The sequence below is a fragment of the Helianthus annuus genome, chromosome 16, assembly GCF_002127325.2.
Source record: "Helianthus annuus cultivar XRQ/B chromosome 16, HanXRQr2.0-SUNRISE, whole genome shotgun sequence".
Taxonomy (NCBI): domain Eukaryota; kingdom Viridiplantae; phylum Streptophyta; class Magnoliopsida; order Asterales; family Asteraceae; genus Helianthus; species Helianthus annuus.
This window is the reverse complement of record NC_035448.2, coordinates 90049559-90066157: the sequence shown is the minus strand read 5'-3', so window position 1 is coordinate 90066157 and position 16599 is coordinate 90049559. Positions and strand designations below refer to the sequence as shown.

General features: G+C 40.2%; 1 protein-coding gene across 1 annotated transcript; it reads left to right on the top strand.

The window, feature by feature from the left end:
* The first annotated feature begins 1578 nt into the window (after positions 1 to 1578).
* Positions 1579 to 10274, top strand: LOC110944741. Its single transcript, XM_022186387.1, has 4 exons — positions 1579 to 3064; positions 3180 to 4802; positions 8521 to 9091; positions 9497 to 10274. The coding sequence occupies exons 1-4, from the start codon at positions 1579 to 1581 to the stop codon at positions 10272 to 10274; spliced, it is 4458 nt and encodes a 1485-aa protein (XP_022042079.1).
* Positions 10275 to 16599: the final 6325 nt, after the last annotated feature.

Genomic DNA, 16599 nt, shown 5'->3' with positions numbered 1-16599 from the left:
ATCACATGAGATGGCGAATTGGCATACCCGTTATCCACCTCCTTATACTTAAATCCTAGGATCGATCCATACGCCTCCTAATAGCCTTATGTACCACACTTGTACTTAAGAGACGCCGTGAACTGATCTCTCCGTCACGGATGGAGCACATGATGTTGATGCCACAACAACATGCTCGTGGGACACTCCACGAGAAGCGATACTCAGGGTATCAGAGTACAAATGGTCTTATTCACATAACTTATAAAACTTATTTTCATAACAAAACGGAACATATATTGGAACATGCGATAATGAGTATAACAACATAATACTATCGCCTGACATGAAAGTTAAATCAAATGATAGGAATCGAACGGACTGTCAAATGAATCGATAATCAAAGACGTGAGGAGTTTTTAACAGATATAGTAGTTTAGTGGTTTTATAACAATTTGAATATGAAGCAATAAAGAGTGGGGTAAGGATCCGTACCTTAATAACTTCAAAGTACCTTGTGCTAATATTTTAGATTTATATGGGCAGAGTTTCGACTGCTGATTAATCTTTTCACCTAATTTAAATAACATGCACACAAACTAGGTTAGTAACTTAATACAACATTTACGTCAATTCACGAGATCAAACCCTCACAACTATTATCAAGTGCAATGCTTAATAATTCAATCGGATTCACAACGAATAACAGAGCATAGTCCGAATTCGAACAGCACTCAAATATTCAAGTTGAAATCACGACGAATAATCAAAGTAGAAGCTCAATTTGAGCAGCACTCAGACAATCGTTGGATAGTTATAATCGATCGGACGTTGAATCGTAATAGCGATCGAGTTATTACCCTGATTGCGGCAACGTTTCGAGGTGTGTGTGTGTTTGGGTAGTGGAAGAAGTATAACTCGACGTCAATTGAGAATTTGAGCGTCGTTTTTGTGCACAGAAGCAAGTGCCAATGTTCTGCTATTTATACTCGATTTTGCTCCTGCTTACGGACTGTAAGCCTAAGCCCTTACGGTCCGTAAGGGACACCTATACTTCTTTGGCTTGCCCTGCACGGGACTAGCTTTGATTGGTCGGAAGTTTGGTCCAATTATATTTAGACAACGTTTTAAGTAGATAATCGTCAACTAGGGTTTACCCCCCTTGAGTTTTAGGGGTCCTGATCCTGATTCTGATTGCTCTGAAATTTTCAGGGGTTATGCAGAATTACTTGGGTGTCTTAATTAGGGTTTTCTAGTGCTTTATTATTCTTTTTATTTCTAGAATAATGATTTTAAATTTATGGGCGTTACAACAATTGTGGTGTTGTCGATCCTTCTGAGTAAGGTTCTAGACTTCTACCGTGGTTTCTAATCTTTTGAAGTCAGGATTAGGGTTTGTTCGTTTCGTTTTTTTTTTCTTGCTAGGGTTTTTACAGCCAATTCGCTTGGGTTATGCATGTTTGATCTGCTGGTTCGTTGAATATTTTCTTGTTTTCTCGTTGCTTTTGTTAATTTAAGGAGACTTTTTATCTGACGGTTGATTAGGGTTTCAGCCGAAATCCCTTGTTGCATCTTGATTCGGTTTCGTTTCTTGCATGCATGGAGGGAAACAGTGATGGGACCAACCCTTTGGATTATGGTACACCTGGGAATGATGATAACATACCTCCGATGCGTGGGATTGGACTGCGAGTAACAAACATTGAGGGTAATCCTATGATGCCGAGACGTGGTATGTTCTCTACTAATAATGCATCGGTGATAGATGGTTTATTTGAGATTTCAAAACCTGTGGAATTGGATGCTACGTGGGGATATGGAGGTAACTATACGGCAGCCAAGAAGGACAATCATGCAAACCCTAGTTCGTCTAATGTGGAGAATAAGGGTTCTGCGATTAATGTTGAGGGTTTTTGTGATCCTACTAGACAAGATAGCAAGAGTTCGTATGCTGACAAACTTCAATCCAAGAATCGAATCAAAAGGGAAGTAAACTTTAGATTATTGGAACCGGAGGAAACTAGAGAAGATGCTGATGTCGTTATTCCGAAAGAGGTTGTTCAGCAGGTACAAGATAAATTTGATAATGTGCTCTATGGTTATTTTCTAGGGAATAGATTACCTTTTCCTGTGGTTGAGTATTATGCGAATAATGTATGGGCAAAGTTTGGTTTTTCAAAGCTTATGATGAACACCTCGGGTTTCTTTTTCTTCAAGTTTGATTCGAAGGATGGATTGATGAAGGTGTTGGAAGGAGGACCATGGCTAATACGTAAAATACCATTATTTTTGAACATTTGGACACCTAAGGTTACCCTTAAGAAAGATAGTATTAAAACCGTTCCAATATGGGTTAAGTTGCACAATGTTCCGATTTCAGTCTACACTGATGATGGTTTCAGTTTGCTGGCATCTAAGCTAGGGGTTCCTAAGAGGTTAGATTCCTATACGGCTGATATGTGTGTTGATAATTGGGGAAGGAGTAGTTATGCCCGTGCAATGATTGAGATCAATGCTGATAATGAACTTAAGGATCACATTACTCTAGCTATTCCCAAGATGGATGAGGAGGGTTTCATTATGGAACGGGTTGATGTTGAGTACGAATGGAAGCCTTTACGTTGCCCCACATGTTGTTTGTTTGGTCATGACCATGCTACGTGTAGTAAAGTCATGAAGGAGAAGGCAAAACAGGTTGTTGTTGATGAGGACGGATTTATTACTGACAGGAAGCGGGTGGCTAAACACTCTTTTCCTCAGAAAAAGCAAAAGCCTAAGTTTATCTATAAACCAAAAGCAAACAAATCTGGTGCTAGTACTTCTGGAACGAAAAAGGATGAGCAAGCGTCTAGTAGTGGGCCATCAATCGTGAAAGTGGCTAACTCATTTCAGGTGTTAGATACGGTTGGAGATGGTGAAGGATCAAAGGAGGATAATGTTCCGGTTGAACAGGAAAGAGGTAGTGAGAAGGTCACCAGGTTGAGTGATGTGGTTCAAGAGTCTATCCCGACGGAAATGTCAAAATTTATGACTAGCAATTTAACGAGTTCTCATGCTGAGGGGGCAAGCACTCCCGGTTATACAGGTTTAAATGGGTAGTGTGGTTTCATGGAATATTAGGGGTTTGAATCGTCCCCTGAAACAAAACGAGGTTAGGGTCTTAATTGATGAAAATCAGTTAAGTGTTTGTGCTATCTTAGAGACGCATGTGAACGTGGGTAACTTAGTTAAAGTGTGTAAGGGAGTCTTTCGTAGTTGGAATTGGACGTCAAATGGGGCTTTATGTCAGCGGGGTACCAGAATTATATTAGGATGGAACGAGGATGATGTGGATCTCATGGTGCTATCGCAATCTGATCAGGTTATTCACACTCAGGTTCGGTTAAAAGCTGAATCAAAAACCTTTCTTTGCTCCTTTGTCTATGCGGAGAATAAATATCAAGACCGTAGAATTCTTTGGGAGGATTTATGCAAGCTTAATATTTTTGCTCGTGATCAGCCATGGGTTATTTTGGGGGACTTTAATACAGCTCTAAATATGGAAGACTCATTATACGGGCCGTCTAATCACACCATAGGAATGAGAGAATTTTTTGACTGTATTCAACATGTTGAGCTTATGGATGTTCAAAGTCATGGTTTACACTTCACCTGGAACCAGAAGCCTAAGGAGGGTATTGGAGTGCTTAAAAAGATTGATCGCATTATGAGTAATGTTAAGTTTATGGATCTGTTTCCGGATACTTATGCATTGTTTAAGCCTGCTAGGGTTTCTGATCACACTCCTTGTGTTCTGAAATTAGCTTCTATTGCGCGCAAGAAGCTGAAACCGTTTAAATTTTCGAATTTCCTAACCACAAAGGAGGAGTTTAGGAGGTATGTTACTACTGAATGGGCGAAAGGAATTCAGGGCTTTGCTATGTTCTCTGTTGTTAAGAAGATGAGAAACCTTAAACCAAGATTTCGTAAACTCCTTTACCAGCAAGGGAACCTTCACGAGAAGGTTTGTCAGCTGCGTAAGGAGCTTGATGATATTCAGCAGCTTGTTGATGCTAATCCGATGGATGGGACTATCCGTGACACTGCTGCAAAATGTCTTCGTGATTATCAGGTGGCAGCGTATGATGAAGAGTGTTTCTTAAAACAGAAATCCAAGGTTGAATGGCTTTGTGCTGGGGACTCTAATACTTCCTTTTTTCACAAGTGTGTGAAAAGTAGGAATGCTAGAAACAAAATTAGTTGTATTAATGATATTCATGGTAATCGGTTTGAAGGTGACGGAATTACAGGAGCTCTTGTAGACCATTACTCGAACTTCTTGGGTACGGCTCAGTTGGTTTCCAGGTTTGATGATGATGACTTGTTTCGTAATACCCTTAGTCAACATACGGCTGATCAGATGGTTAGGCAAGTGACCCGTGAAGAGGTTAAACAAGCTATGTTTGGTATTGGTGAGAATAAGGCCCCTGGTCCCGATGGTTTCACATCGGCGTTCTTTAAACATGCTTGGGATATTGTGGGAGATGAGGTAACGAATGCTGTGCTAGATTTTTTCGAGAATGGTAAACTTTTAAAGCAAGTCAATCACACTATCCTTGCTCTGGTCCCTAAGATGGATACTCCTAATTCAGTTCTTGATTACCGGCCCATCTCTTGCTGTAATGTTCTTTATAAGTGCACTAGCAAGATAATCACGGACCGTATTAAGGGGAGTTTGGATAAATTAGTCAGCATAAATCAGTCAGCGTTTGTTCCGGGCAGGAAAATCTCAGATAATATTCTTCTTACGCAAGAATTGATGCATAACTATCATCTTAATAGAGGTCCTTGTGACACCTGTGTCACCACAAGCACCAAACAAATGCCAAGTCAATGAAATATTGTGTTTCATACTTGGGATTTGTATAAATATATGTATCTTTTGCACATATCATTTCTCGTTCAATTCTGAGCTTTAAATCGCTTTCTGGAAAGTTATACGCGCACTGGTGCGTAAACGTAATCAGTTTAGCGCGACAAACACACCGGAATAGTGAAATAGGCTTAACATACCTTAAATGACCTTTACATAACTTAGAAATAAGTTTTGGAAGGTTTGGTATGGCGAAAACAAGTTTATTCGATCGCAGGGACTATTTGCGTCAAACTGCGAAACTATACCGATTCGTAAGGTAACGAATAGTCCGGAACTTGATCATAAGCTAAACATACCATATATAACCTAAACATAGCTTAGAAATAAGCTTTGATAGGTTCGGTGTGCGAAAACATGCTTATATGATCTTACAGGGACTAAAAGTGTCAAAAACGACGTAAGTTTGCATTTTCGCGCATATCTTACGTACTGAATACATCTGGACATCCAAAATTTTTGTACACACTAAAATATTTTTATTTTAGTGATCGGCATGCAAAAATTCCATTCGTCGCTTAATTTGGTTCGTTTTCGCATCCGTTTGAGTTCCGTCGTAATTAACCGAACAACGCGATCGTACGACCAAACGAACCGACATCCGAGATGTTTTCAAGCATGTTTTGAGTCCCCTATACTTTAACTAGAGGTTAACGGAGGTTAAAAACGTCAAAAACAAGCTTAAACACGTGCAGGGACCATTTCTGTCATTTTTGAAACTTTGCTGAATCAGACACATGGTAGCGTAGCGCGACCATCCCCTGCCTATTCCGTCGCGCTACGCGACGATCACATCTGGGCAGAAAGTTTGTTTTCAGCATCAGTTTGTAAATTCAGGGGCCAATCTTGCAATTTCTTTGTGTGGTAGCCAAGTTACCACCTCTCCAAGGCTTTGCACCTGCTCCTAACACTTGTATGGTTGTGATTCATTGCTTAATGGCTAAACAAACCACTTGTCATGATCTTGTTGATCACCAACAAGTATAAATAGTTGGCCAAACTCCTCAATTCTTTGCTCATTCCTCTCATTTCTCATCTCTTATCTGATTTGGGAGCTTTCTAATCTGCTTGGAACTTTATTCTTTGTAGAAAAGATAGCTAGGACCCTTTGTAAGTCTTCTTTCATGCTTGTTCTTTATGTTTAAGCAGAAAGTCAAACAGTTTGGCCAACAGTTTGACTTTCGGTTTTGACCATCAATTGGTCAAGTCAAAGTTTAATTGAACTTTGAAACGTGATTGTAATCACGATAGTTATAATCCTTCGTGATTATAGCCGCTGATTACCACGTTAACTAGTTGTAGTGTCGAGTCAAAGTTTCGGTCAAAATGCGTTTTAGCACGCATTTTGCAACGGAACTACTTTAGGGTATCAAAACGCTTTGTTTTGATACCAAATCAGTAGGTTAGACATGTTTTGACATGTTTAACTCGACACTATTAGTTTAGTGCTTGTTTAGGGTCGCAAGGTAAGCGGTCTAAACAACCGCTAAGCCTTTCGAACCCGACCCGTTTGGTCGATCTTTAGGATCCGACCAAGCTTAGTTAGTGATCATAGTTGTATAGGGAATAACCACTGAGGTTATACCTTATGATCACCTAGGATTGGTTAGTCGTATGCTAGTTAGCTTGTATGCCCATAGGAAATGACCAAAATGCCCTTTTGAAGCTAAAATCCGTATTTTGACTATGTGAACATATTTTTGACATATAATCTGAATTAGTAACATGTTTAGGGATAATTGGGCATGTAAGACTTGACATAGCACATAGTTAACCATCCGAACCTAGTTTTACGCTAACGACGCCTTATAGTAGCTTATGTTACCATAATGTGTCGAAACGGGTCAAAAGCACTTAGGTAGGCCTTCCAATCAGAATGTTAGCTCTATTAAATCATGCCATATGAGTTGCAATACTCATTTGATTTATAGAACTTCATTCTATCCTACCTCCCGACTTAGGATCCGATTGTTTAACATAGTGATCCATACTAGGTGCCACTTGATTCCTTGATTTCCCGAGCTTTGTTAGGACACTTAATCAAGGATACTTGCAATCTCAAGTGAGTACATAGTCCCCTCTTTTACTGTTTTCAATTGTTTTGGGGTGAAACATATATGCCTATCTGTTATTTTCCTGATTTTAAACTATATGATTACACATGCTTAATACATATTCTTTTGACAAATTAAACAATTACCTATGGTTTAAACACTGATTTTCCAAAACTTAATAAACAAATTGTTGGATTGTACCATTATTATACATTCACCCAGCCGATTGGTAGTATGATATAGCGCTATAGGACTAGACACCCCATTCCTGTTGTATGGAATGTCAGAAACCAAATTTTAACCAAATAGAAATTGCCTTTGTGGTATTTCTATAGTCTCCAAAGTGTAGTTTGATAAATCACATTCTCTTTGTATATGTTGATATACTACCAAAGTACAGTTTGATGTGCTCTCAAATGTGATCTACCAAAGTATATTTTGATATACTAAGTACAAAATCCAATATATGTTTTAACATACTACTTTGTTAATTACCAAAAGCATAGTTTGATATGCTACTGTTTACCAAAGTATAGTTTGATATACTACCAATCTTGTTATTTTAAACCAAAGTATATTTTGATATACTATCCAAAGCATAGTTTGACATGCTACTGTTTACTAAAGTATAGTTTGATATACTACCCACTTTGTTATTTCATAAACTAAAGTATAATTTGATATACTACCAAAGCATAACTGATATGCTATTTTTAAACCAAAGCATAACTGATATGCTATTTTTAAACCAAAGCATATTTGATATGCTATTTTCAAACCGAAGTATAATTTGATATACTACCAATACTTTTATCCTTAAACTAAAGTATACTTGAGATATACTACCAAATCTAATATTTTAATTACTAAAGTATATTTCGATATACTACCTATTAACTATTTCAAAACTAAAGTATACTTTGTTATACTATTTATACAAACTTTCCAAAACCAAAGTATATTTTGTATATACTATAAACCCTTTTACAAAACGACACGTTTTCAGAAACAAAACTTTTTACATTGGATTCATGGCTATTTTGAAAACATAAAACCTTTTCCTCCTTTATCCAAAGCCATGAATCTAATTCATAAAATCCTATGTTACTCACAGGCATTTTTATGCTGACGTACCTATTTTCATATATGTTTCAGGTACTGCTTTGTGATGATTGTTGATGCATGCTACACATAGGATGGACTTGTGCCTTAGCGACTTTAAAACTGAGAAACAATTATTTGAATTTATCTGAATTGTACCAAAACATTGAGTTCAATAATTTAATAAAACAAAACCATTTGATCCATGGTTGTGAAACAATGATTCTGTTACAACACTCCCCGACGTTTCCGCCACGATTTGTTGTTTTACGTGGTCGGGGTGTGACAGTCCTCCTAGATGCGCTTTTAAGATTGACATTCAGAAGGCGTATGATACAGTTAGCTGGTCGTTTCTTGAGTCAATTCTGATCAAGTTTGGATTCCACCACAAAATGGTTAACTGGATTATGACATGTGTTTCTACGGTGTCCTACTCATTAAGCATCAATGGTGAGCTTCACGGTTATTTTGCAGGGAAGCGTGGGCTTAGACAAGGGGATCCGATGTCCCCATATCTGTTCACATTAGTAATGGAGGTTCTGACCCTTATCCTTCAACGAACTGCTTCAAACACTTCTTTTAAGTTTCACGGTCAATACTCTAAGCAGAAGATAATAAATATCTTGTTTGCGGATGATTTGTTCCTATTCTCTCATGGTGATAGTGTCTCCGTGAAGCACTTGCAAGTGGCCCTTGATAAATTTACGCAGATATCGGGCTTGGTCCCCAGCATGCCAAAGAGTACTGTCTTCTTCAGTAACGTTACAAGTGCTATGAAAAATCAGATTTTGAATCTTTTGCCCTTTCAAGAAGGTTCGTTACCTGTGCGTTACCTTGGAGTACCGTTAATTTCAACGAGATTATCTGCTAGAGATTGTAAAATTCTGCTGGAACGTATTCAAAGAAGAATAGACAACTGGATCACTAAATCCCTATCGTTTGCAGGGAGACTCCAGTTAATCAATTTGGTTCTTGCAGCCATGTACTCTTATTGGGCTTCGGTTTTTATGCTTCCTGTTGGTATTATAAAGGACCTGGAAAAAAGGTTACGTAGATTCTAATGGAATGGGGGAAATCAGGCTTCGGTTCGAGCTAAAGTTCCTTGGAAGGAGGTTTGTACCCCGAAAGATGAGGGTGGTTTGGGTATTCGCAGTATTATGGATGTCAATAAAGCTTTTTTGACAACGCATATATGGAGCATTATTACTAATCGTCCGTCTCTTTAGGTTCAATGGATTCACTCCTACAAGTTAAAAGGTTATAATTTTTGGGAGGTCCAGTGCCGAGGTAATGTTAGTTGGGGATGGCGGAAGCTCTTGTCTATCCGTTCTAGTGTTCGTCCATTTATTTGGAATTCTGTTCACAGTGGTCGTCAAACCAACGCATGGAGCGACAACTAGTGTGCGTACAGGCCTCTTCGTTCGTTTATTTCTCCTCGGAATATTGCTAGAGCTGGTTTCTCGCTTAGCTCAACGGTGGCTGATCTTGTAACTGAAGATGGCCAATGGAGATGGCCTCAGGCATGGTATGATACTTTTCCGGTTCTCATCAATATTGATACTATTCAGCTTACTCCTGATACGGATGATCGGTTTCATTGGAAAGATTGGGAAGGCAATTTTCAGTGTTTTCGGTCATGGGAGGCATGGAATAATTTGCGGTATAGAGAGACTAAGGTAGTCTGGGTCAACTCGGTTTGGTTCAGTCAGTGCATTCCTAGGCATTCTTTTCATTTGTGGTTGGTGATTAAGAATAAGCTAAGGACGCAAGACAGAATGGCTGAGTGGGAGGCGGGAAGTGCAACTAATCTCCATCTGATGTGTTGCCCCTTGTGTAGGTATGATCGTGATTCTCGGGATCACTTGTTTTTTCAATGTCCCTATGCTTCAGAAGTTTGGAGTTTGGTTAGGAATAAGGTTGACATGGGGAGTGTTAATGATACATGGGCCTCGATCATGCAGTGGATGGAAGTCAATGCTAATTCTAGAACTCTGGAACACATTGTTTGTAATATTCTAGTGGCTGCTTCTACGTATTTTATATGGCAAGAAAGGAACAATCGTATTTTCTCTCAGCTGCAGAGGAATGCTAGTGTGCTCTCCAAGGTTATTGTAGATACAGTTCGGCTCAGAATCATGGGATTCAGAATCGGTAGAGACCCGAAGCACAGGAAACTATTGGATAGATGGCTGATCTCGAAGGAGCACATGGATATGGACCCTGACTAGGGCGGATGTAGTCTCCTAGTTTTTATTTGGGTTAGGGGCTGTGTTGGTTTCTTGGTTTCTTTGTTTCTAGTTGTTTGTTTGGTTGTGACTGTTTGTCGTGTTTTGTTTGTTCTGTCCTAGTCTTGGTATGCCAAGTCTAGTAGTGTGTATCGATGTCGCGATGCACCCTGTTTTGTTTTGTTGGTTGATATATAAAATTCACCGGGGTATCCCATTTACCCAAAAAAAAAAGATACACATATTTATACACGATCCCAAGTATGAAATACAATATTTCATCGGCTTGGTATTTGTTTGATGGTTGTGGTGACACAGGTGTCACAGTCTCCCCAACTTTAGGAAATTTCGTCCCGAAATTTATTCGTAGGAGTCTATTTGTGACTTTGTGTCAAATAACCACCAAAGATATGCAAGGCAATATCCTGTCATTTCCTTAACGGAGACTCTTCAGAAATGGAAATGAAGGAAGAATCAAGGATATTCATTTTCCCTTCGATGGAAAATTTTCAGAAACGAAAATGCACAGAATGAGTCATTTTCCTTAATGGGTATCCTTTAGAAACGAAAATGCACGGAATGAGTCATTTTCTTTAATGGGTTTCCTTTAGAAACGAAAATGCACGGAATGAGTCATTTTCCTTAATGGGTATCCTTTAGAAACGAAAATGCACGGAATGAGTCATTTTCTTTAATGGGTATCCTTTAGAAACGAAAATGCACGGAATGAGTCATTTTCCTTAGTGGGTATCCTTTAGAAACGAAAATGCACGGAATGAGTCATTTTCCTTAGTGGGTATCCTTTAGAAACGAAAATGCACGGAATGAGTCATTTTTGTGACAACTCGAATTTCCAAGATTTCTATTTCGCATTTATTGCACGTTCTTGTATTGTTTAGTTGATTATTTGCACAATTAATTGCTATGGAATTTTATACGTTTTGATGCAATGAATCGTATTGTGTGGTTGTGCATGGTTGTCTGTTAATTGGGAAAGACTTGGTAAATATATGAACTTGGTGGTGAAACTGTGAAACTGTTTGAGATGGTGTACATGTGTAAAATATGATACTTAGGGAGGTAGGGGGTAATTAGTGAAATTCTAGAGATACTTAACCCTAATCCCTTTCACTAATCATTTTCACAAGAAACAAAAGCACGTAGTTCACATTCTATTCTCTGGCAATCATCACCAAATCATTGGCACAAGACATTCATCACTTTTGATTCCTCTCTTTCTCTAGAATCATTCAAGGTAATTGTTTAATACTTGTAAACCCTAATTGATAGTCTGATTGCATCAATTCTTGATTATTGCGAGACTTGTAAACCCTAGCGTTCATATGATGGATTTGTGCTTTGATTGATGCTTGATTATTGTGTTATGATGATAATTGGCCGTGAAATAGTCTGTTTGCATGATGATGTTGATAGTTGAATAGATTTCTGACATGTAGTATGCGAACTAGGGTTTCTAGATCGTATGAGTTATAAGACGTAACTGATGAAGGTGTTAAGTGTAACCGATACAATCACGTCGAACTTGAATGATCGTATGTATTACTGATAGTTTGTCCTAGTTTTAAGCATGCTATAGTCCGACCTTTATATTAATGTATGCTCCGAGTTTTAACATGCATTGTCCGACTTCTTTAACATGCATGAATGTCCGAGTTTGTTAACATATGAAGTCTGATTTTCTTTGAATGTTTAGTATATGTCCGACTTTTATAAATAATCAAGGGGTCCGACCTTTAATGTTAAGGGAGGTCCGAGTTTCTTTAAAAGGATAAATGCCCGACTTTTAACTTGTGATAGGGTCCGAGTTTCATACACTTATGTGTCCGAATTATTTGATGAGCATGCATGTATGTCCGAGTTTGTTGAGGAGCACTCTTAATCCGAGCTTTAGTGCCCTTGTAGTGGTCCGAAGTTTACTTGTTAAGTTGTCCGAGTTCTTTAATGGGGAGGCTTTATGTCCGAGTTTTAAAGGGGAGTCCCCCTTGTCCGACCTTTAGCACATGAAGGGGTCCAAGTTTTGTAAACCCCCAACCCTTGTTCGATCTTGTGAAGCCCAAACCCTTTGTCCGACTTTTAATCCCAAACCTTCATGGTCCGAGCTTTAAGCTACCAACCTCTAGTCCGAATTTCATGCTTAGACTTGGCCGACTTTTAAACAGGGGAAGCCCCCCCCCCCACACTTGTCTGTCCGAGCTTTGATTAGGGCAAAGCCCTGTCTAATTTTATATGATGTTTAATTGAAGCTGAATGTATGTTATTAGATATCACATGATTGAACCTGTTAAGTGTGACGGTGTTATATTCGCCAGATTGTAAAGCATGCAACTACTGTTTAGCCTGATGATCCATAAAGCGTGTTATTGATTTACTACGTTAGAATTGACCGATGAACGTGAAATATAACTGTTATGCGTTGCTTGATGATGATTGCTTAAAGACACTTCGTGACATATGTTGCATGCGAAATCCTTGAGAACTTAACTGATTGTGTGTACATGCATACTATAGGACGTGATTGAGTATTCGTGAGCACTTAGTTTAACATACCGAGCAAACCAAGGTGAGTTCACACTCTTACTAAGGCATGGGATTCCCAAGGGCTTGGGAATGGGATTGAAGGAATGAGATTGAATAGGTTCGTACTGACACTAATACTAGACTACCAAACCATTGTCCTCGGTTGTGCAGGACACATACTTATGCTACTCACTGTCCTCGGTTGTGCAGGACACATACTTATGCTATTCATTGTCCTCGGTTGTGCAGGACACATACTTACAATCTACGTAGACTTATACTTATTACTATCCTCGGTTGTGAAGGATACTCACGTAAAACCTACGTGTACTTATACTTATTACTATCCTCGGTTGTGAAGGATACTCACGTAAAACCTACGTGTACTTACACTTATTACTATCCTCGGTTGTGAAGGATACTCACGTAAAACCTACGTGTATTTATACTTACTACTATCCTCGGTTGTGAAGGATACTTATGGTTACGAGTAGTCTAGTGGTTATACAACATGGGAAGCCCCCACCAATAGAACGTACTAACGGCCCAGTAGAGCCACCTGTTACAAACGAACTTACTATTACGCATTTACTTTCTGTGAACTCGCTCAACTAGTTGTTGATCCTCTGTTACATGCCTTGCAGGTCGTTAGGTACATGGAGCTTGCACAGGGAGGAGCTGGTCGTTGTCGGCTTAGATCGTGATTGTTTCTTTAAACACTTATGACATTACATTATTATTTATGTTGGGTTTACTTACATGCTTCCGCTACTTCAACAAATGTTTGGTTTTGAACATCAATCATGTCTTGTTGAATTACATTATCTATTTTTATTATTAAATGCTATGTTCGATATGATTGATGGCTTGATCCTGGTCAGTCACGCTCCCAAGCGGTGATACTCCGCGTGTGGATTTTGGGGGTGTGACAGATTGGTACCAGAGCCATTGGTTATAGAGAACTTGGTTTTAATATGGGAAAACGTTTTTATTAAAACCAGACTATAACCAGAACAGTGCTCTCAACGATCCACAACGACGCTTCGCTCCACGTGCAAGACTCAACATCCTAGGTAATAAGGTTTATGTTTATTGCCTACATGCTAGAATTGCATAGAACTTTGCTCGTAGTATGCTTAGATTACATTGCTCACTACTTGTTATTGCTTGACCACACTTGTGTGCTTACACTCTTCTGTCATCGCACTACCCGCGAACCATTCTCACTTATTTTACCTTTACTATGAAGATCATGTCCGGACGTGTGAACATGACTCAAGCCCAGTTGGCGGCTCTCATTCAAGAACAAGTTGCTGTGGCACTTGCAGCTGCAAACGCAGGAGGTATACCCTGCAGTCGTAACTCATTCTAGGATCTTTAGATCCTACGTTCCTAATCAACTCTTATGTTTAACCTCATTCTGTTCTTACACATTAGGTCAACACGTTCAGCAACCTGTGTGTACCTTTAAGAACTTCATGGATTGTCGTCCTAGCACATTTAGTGGCACGGAGGGAGCGGTTGGACTCCTCCACTGGTTTGAAAAGCTCGAGTCGGTGTTCGAGATGTGTGAATGCCCTGAGGCTCGCAGGGTGAAATATGCCACCGGTACATTGGAAGGAATCGCGTTAACTTGGTGGAACGCGCAAGTGCAGATCTTAGGGTTGGCAGCTGCTAACGCCACCCCTTGGAATGATTTCAAGGAACTGATCAAAAGGGAATACTGCACTCGGGGGGATATTCATAAGTTGGAAGACGAGCTGTATCATTTGAAAATGGTTGGGTCAGAAATCGAGGCTTATACCAAGAGGTCGAACGAGTTGGCGGTGCTGTGTCCAACTATGGTGGACCCTCCATACAAGCGTATTGAGTTGTATCTCAAGGGTTTGGCGCCAGAAATTCAGAGCCATGTGACATCGGCTAATCTTGACAACATTCAGGCTATTCAACGCCTCGCTCATCGTATCACAGATCAGGCAGTGGATCAGAACAGACTGCCTAAACGTGTCAGCGCTACTGCTACCGCTACCACTGCTACTACACTCGCTACTCCCAGTGACAACAAGAGAAAATGGGATGGGGAGTCCAGCAAGGGATCAGCGTCAGATCAGTCTCAGGTTCAGCAGCGAAAGACAAACAGTTACCAGAGTCCCAGTCAGCACTCTTCAGGTAGCCACAGGCAGGGCGGATATCGAGGGAACCTTCCAAAGTGTAACACCTGCAACAGACACCACAGTGGCCAGTGTAACAAGGGTCGCTGTCAAAGATGCCTCAAGATGGGTCATGAGGCCAAAGATTGTAGAAGCCCTCGACCTGCAAATCAGAACCAGCAGCAGCCACCAGCACAGTAGAATCAACAGCAGGGTAACAAAGGGTGGTTTCATTGTGGTGCAGAGGGTCACTTCAAAAGGCACTGCCCTCAGCTGAACAGGAACCAGAACAACAACAACCATAACAACAATCAGGGAAATGGCAACAACAACAACAATGGTGGGAACAACAATGGCAATGAAGCAAGGGGTCGTGCATTTGTGTTGGGGCAGGGTGATGCCAGAAATGATCCCAACGTCGTTATGGGTAAGTTTCTTCTCGACGATATTTATGTTACTGTTTTATTTGATTCGGGTGCGGATACGAGTTATATGTCTTTGAAAATGAGTAAATTGTTAAAACGTGCACCCACACCCCTAAACCCCAAACATGTCGTAGAACTAGCAAATGGTAAAAGTGTAGAAGCCACGCATGTAGTCAAGGGTTGTAACATCGTTCTAGCGGGTCAGACCTTCTCGATTGATCTCATTCCCATAGTTCTGGGTAGTTTCGACATCGTCATCGGCATGGATTGGTTATCCGAGCAGCAGGCAGAGATTCTATGTAAAGAGAAGATCATTCGCATTCCTCGTTCGGGTAAGGAACCTCTCGAAGTTCAAGGCGACAAGAGTGGTGCTGTGGTTGGCATCATCTCTTTCTTGAAGGCCCAGAAATGTTTAAGAAAGGGGCATACGGCTATTTTGGCACTTGTTACTGATGCATCGACGAAAGAGAAAAGGATAGAGGATATTCCAGTTGTACGCGAGTTTCCTCAAGTGTTTCCTGAAGATTTACCAGGCCTACCGCCTCATCGTCAGGTCGAGTTTCAAATCGAGCTAGCTCCAGGAGCAGCACCTATAGCTCGCGCACCATATCGTTTGACTCCAACGGAATTGGAAGAACTGTCTAAGCAACTACAAGAGCTCTTGGATAAGGGCTTCATTCGTCCAAGCTCTTCGCCTTGGGGAGCTCTAGTATTATTCGTGAAAAAGAAGGATGGCAATTTCATGATGTGCATCGATTACCGCGAACTGAACAAAGTCACAGTGAAGAACCGCTATCCTCTTCCTCGTATAGACGACTTATTCGACCGGTTGCAAGGGTCGAGTTACTATTCCAAGATTGATCTAAGGTCAGGGTATCATCAGCTGAGAGTCCGGGATGAGGACGTCTCCAAGACAGCATTCAGAACCCGCTACGGCCATTACGAGTTTCTAGTCATGCCTTTCGGGCTTACGAACGCGCCTGCAGTTTTCATGGATCTTATGAACAGGGTGTGCAAACCCTATCTAGACAAGTTCGTCATCGTTTTCATCGATGACATTCTGATCTACTCCAAGAGTCAGGAGGAACACGAGCAGCACTTACGACTTATCTTGGAACTTCTACGAAAGGAACAACTGTACGCCAAGTTTTCAAAATGCGACTTCTGGCTTCGTGAAGTCCATTTCTTAGGCCATGTGGTGAACAGGGATGGGAT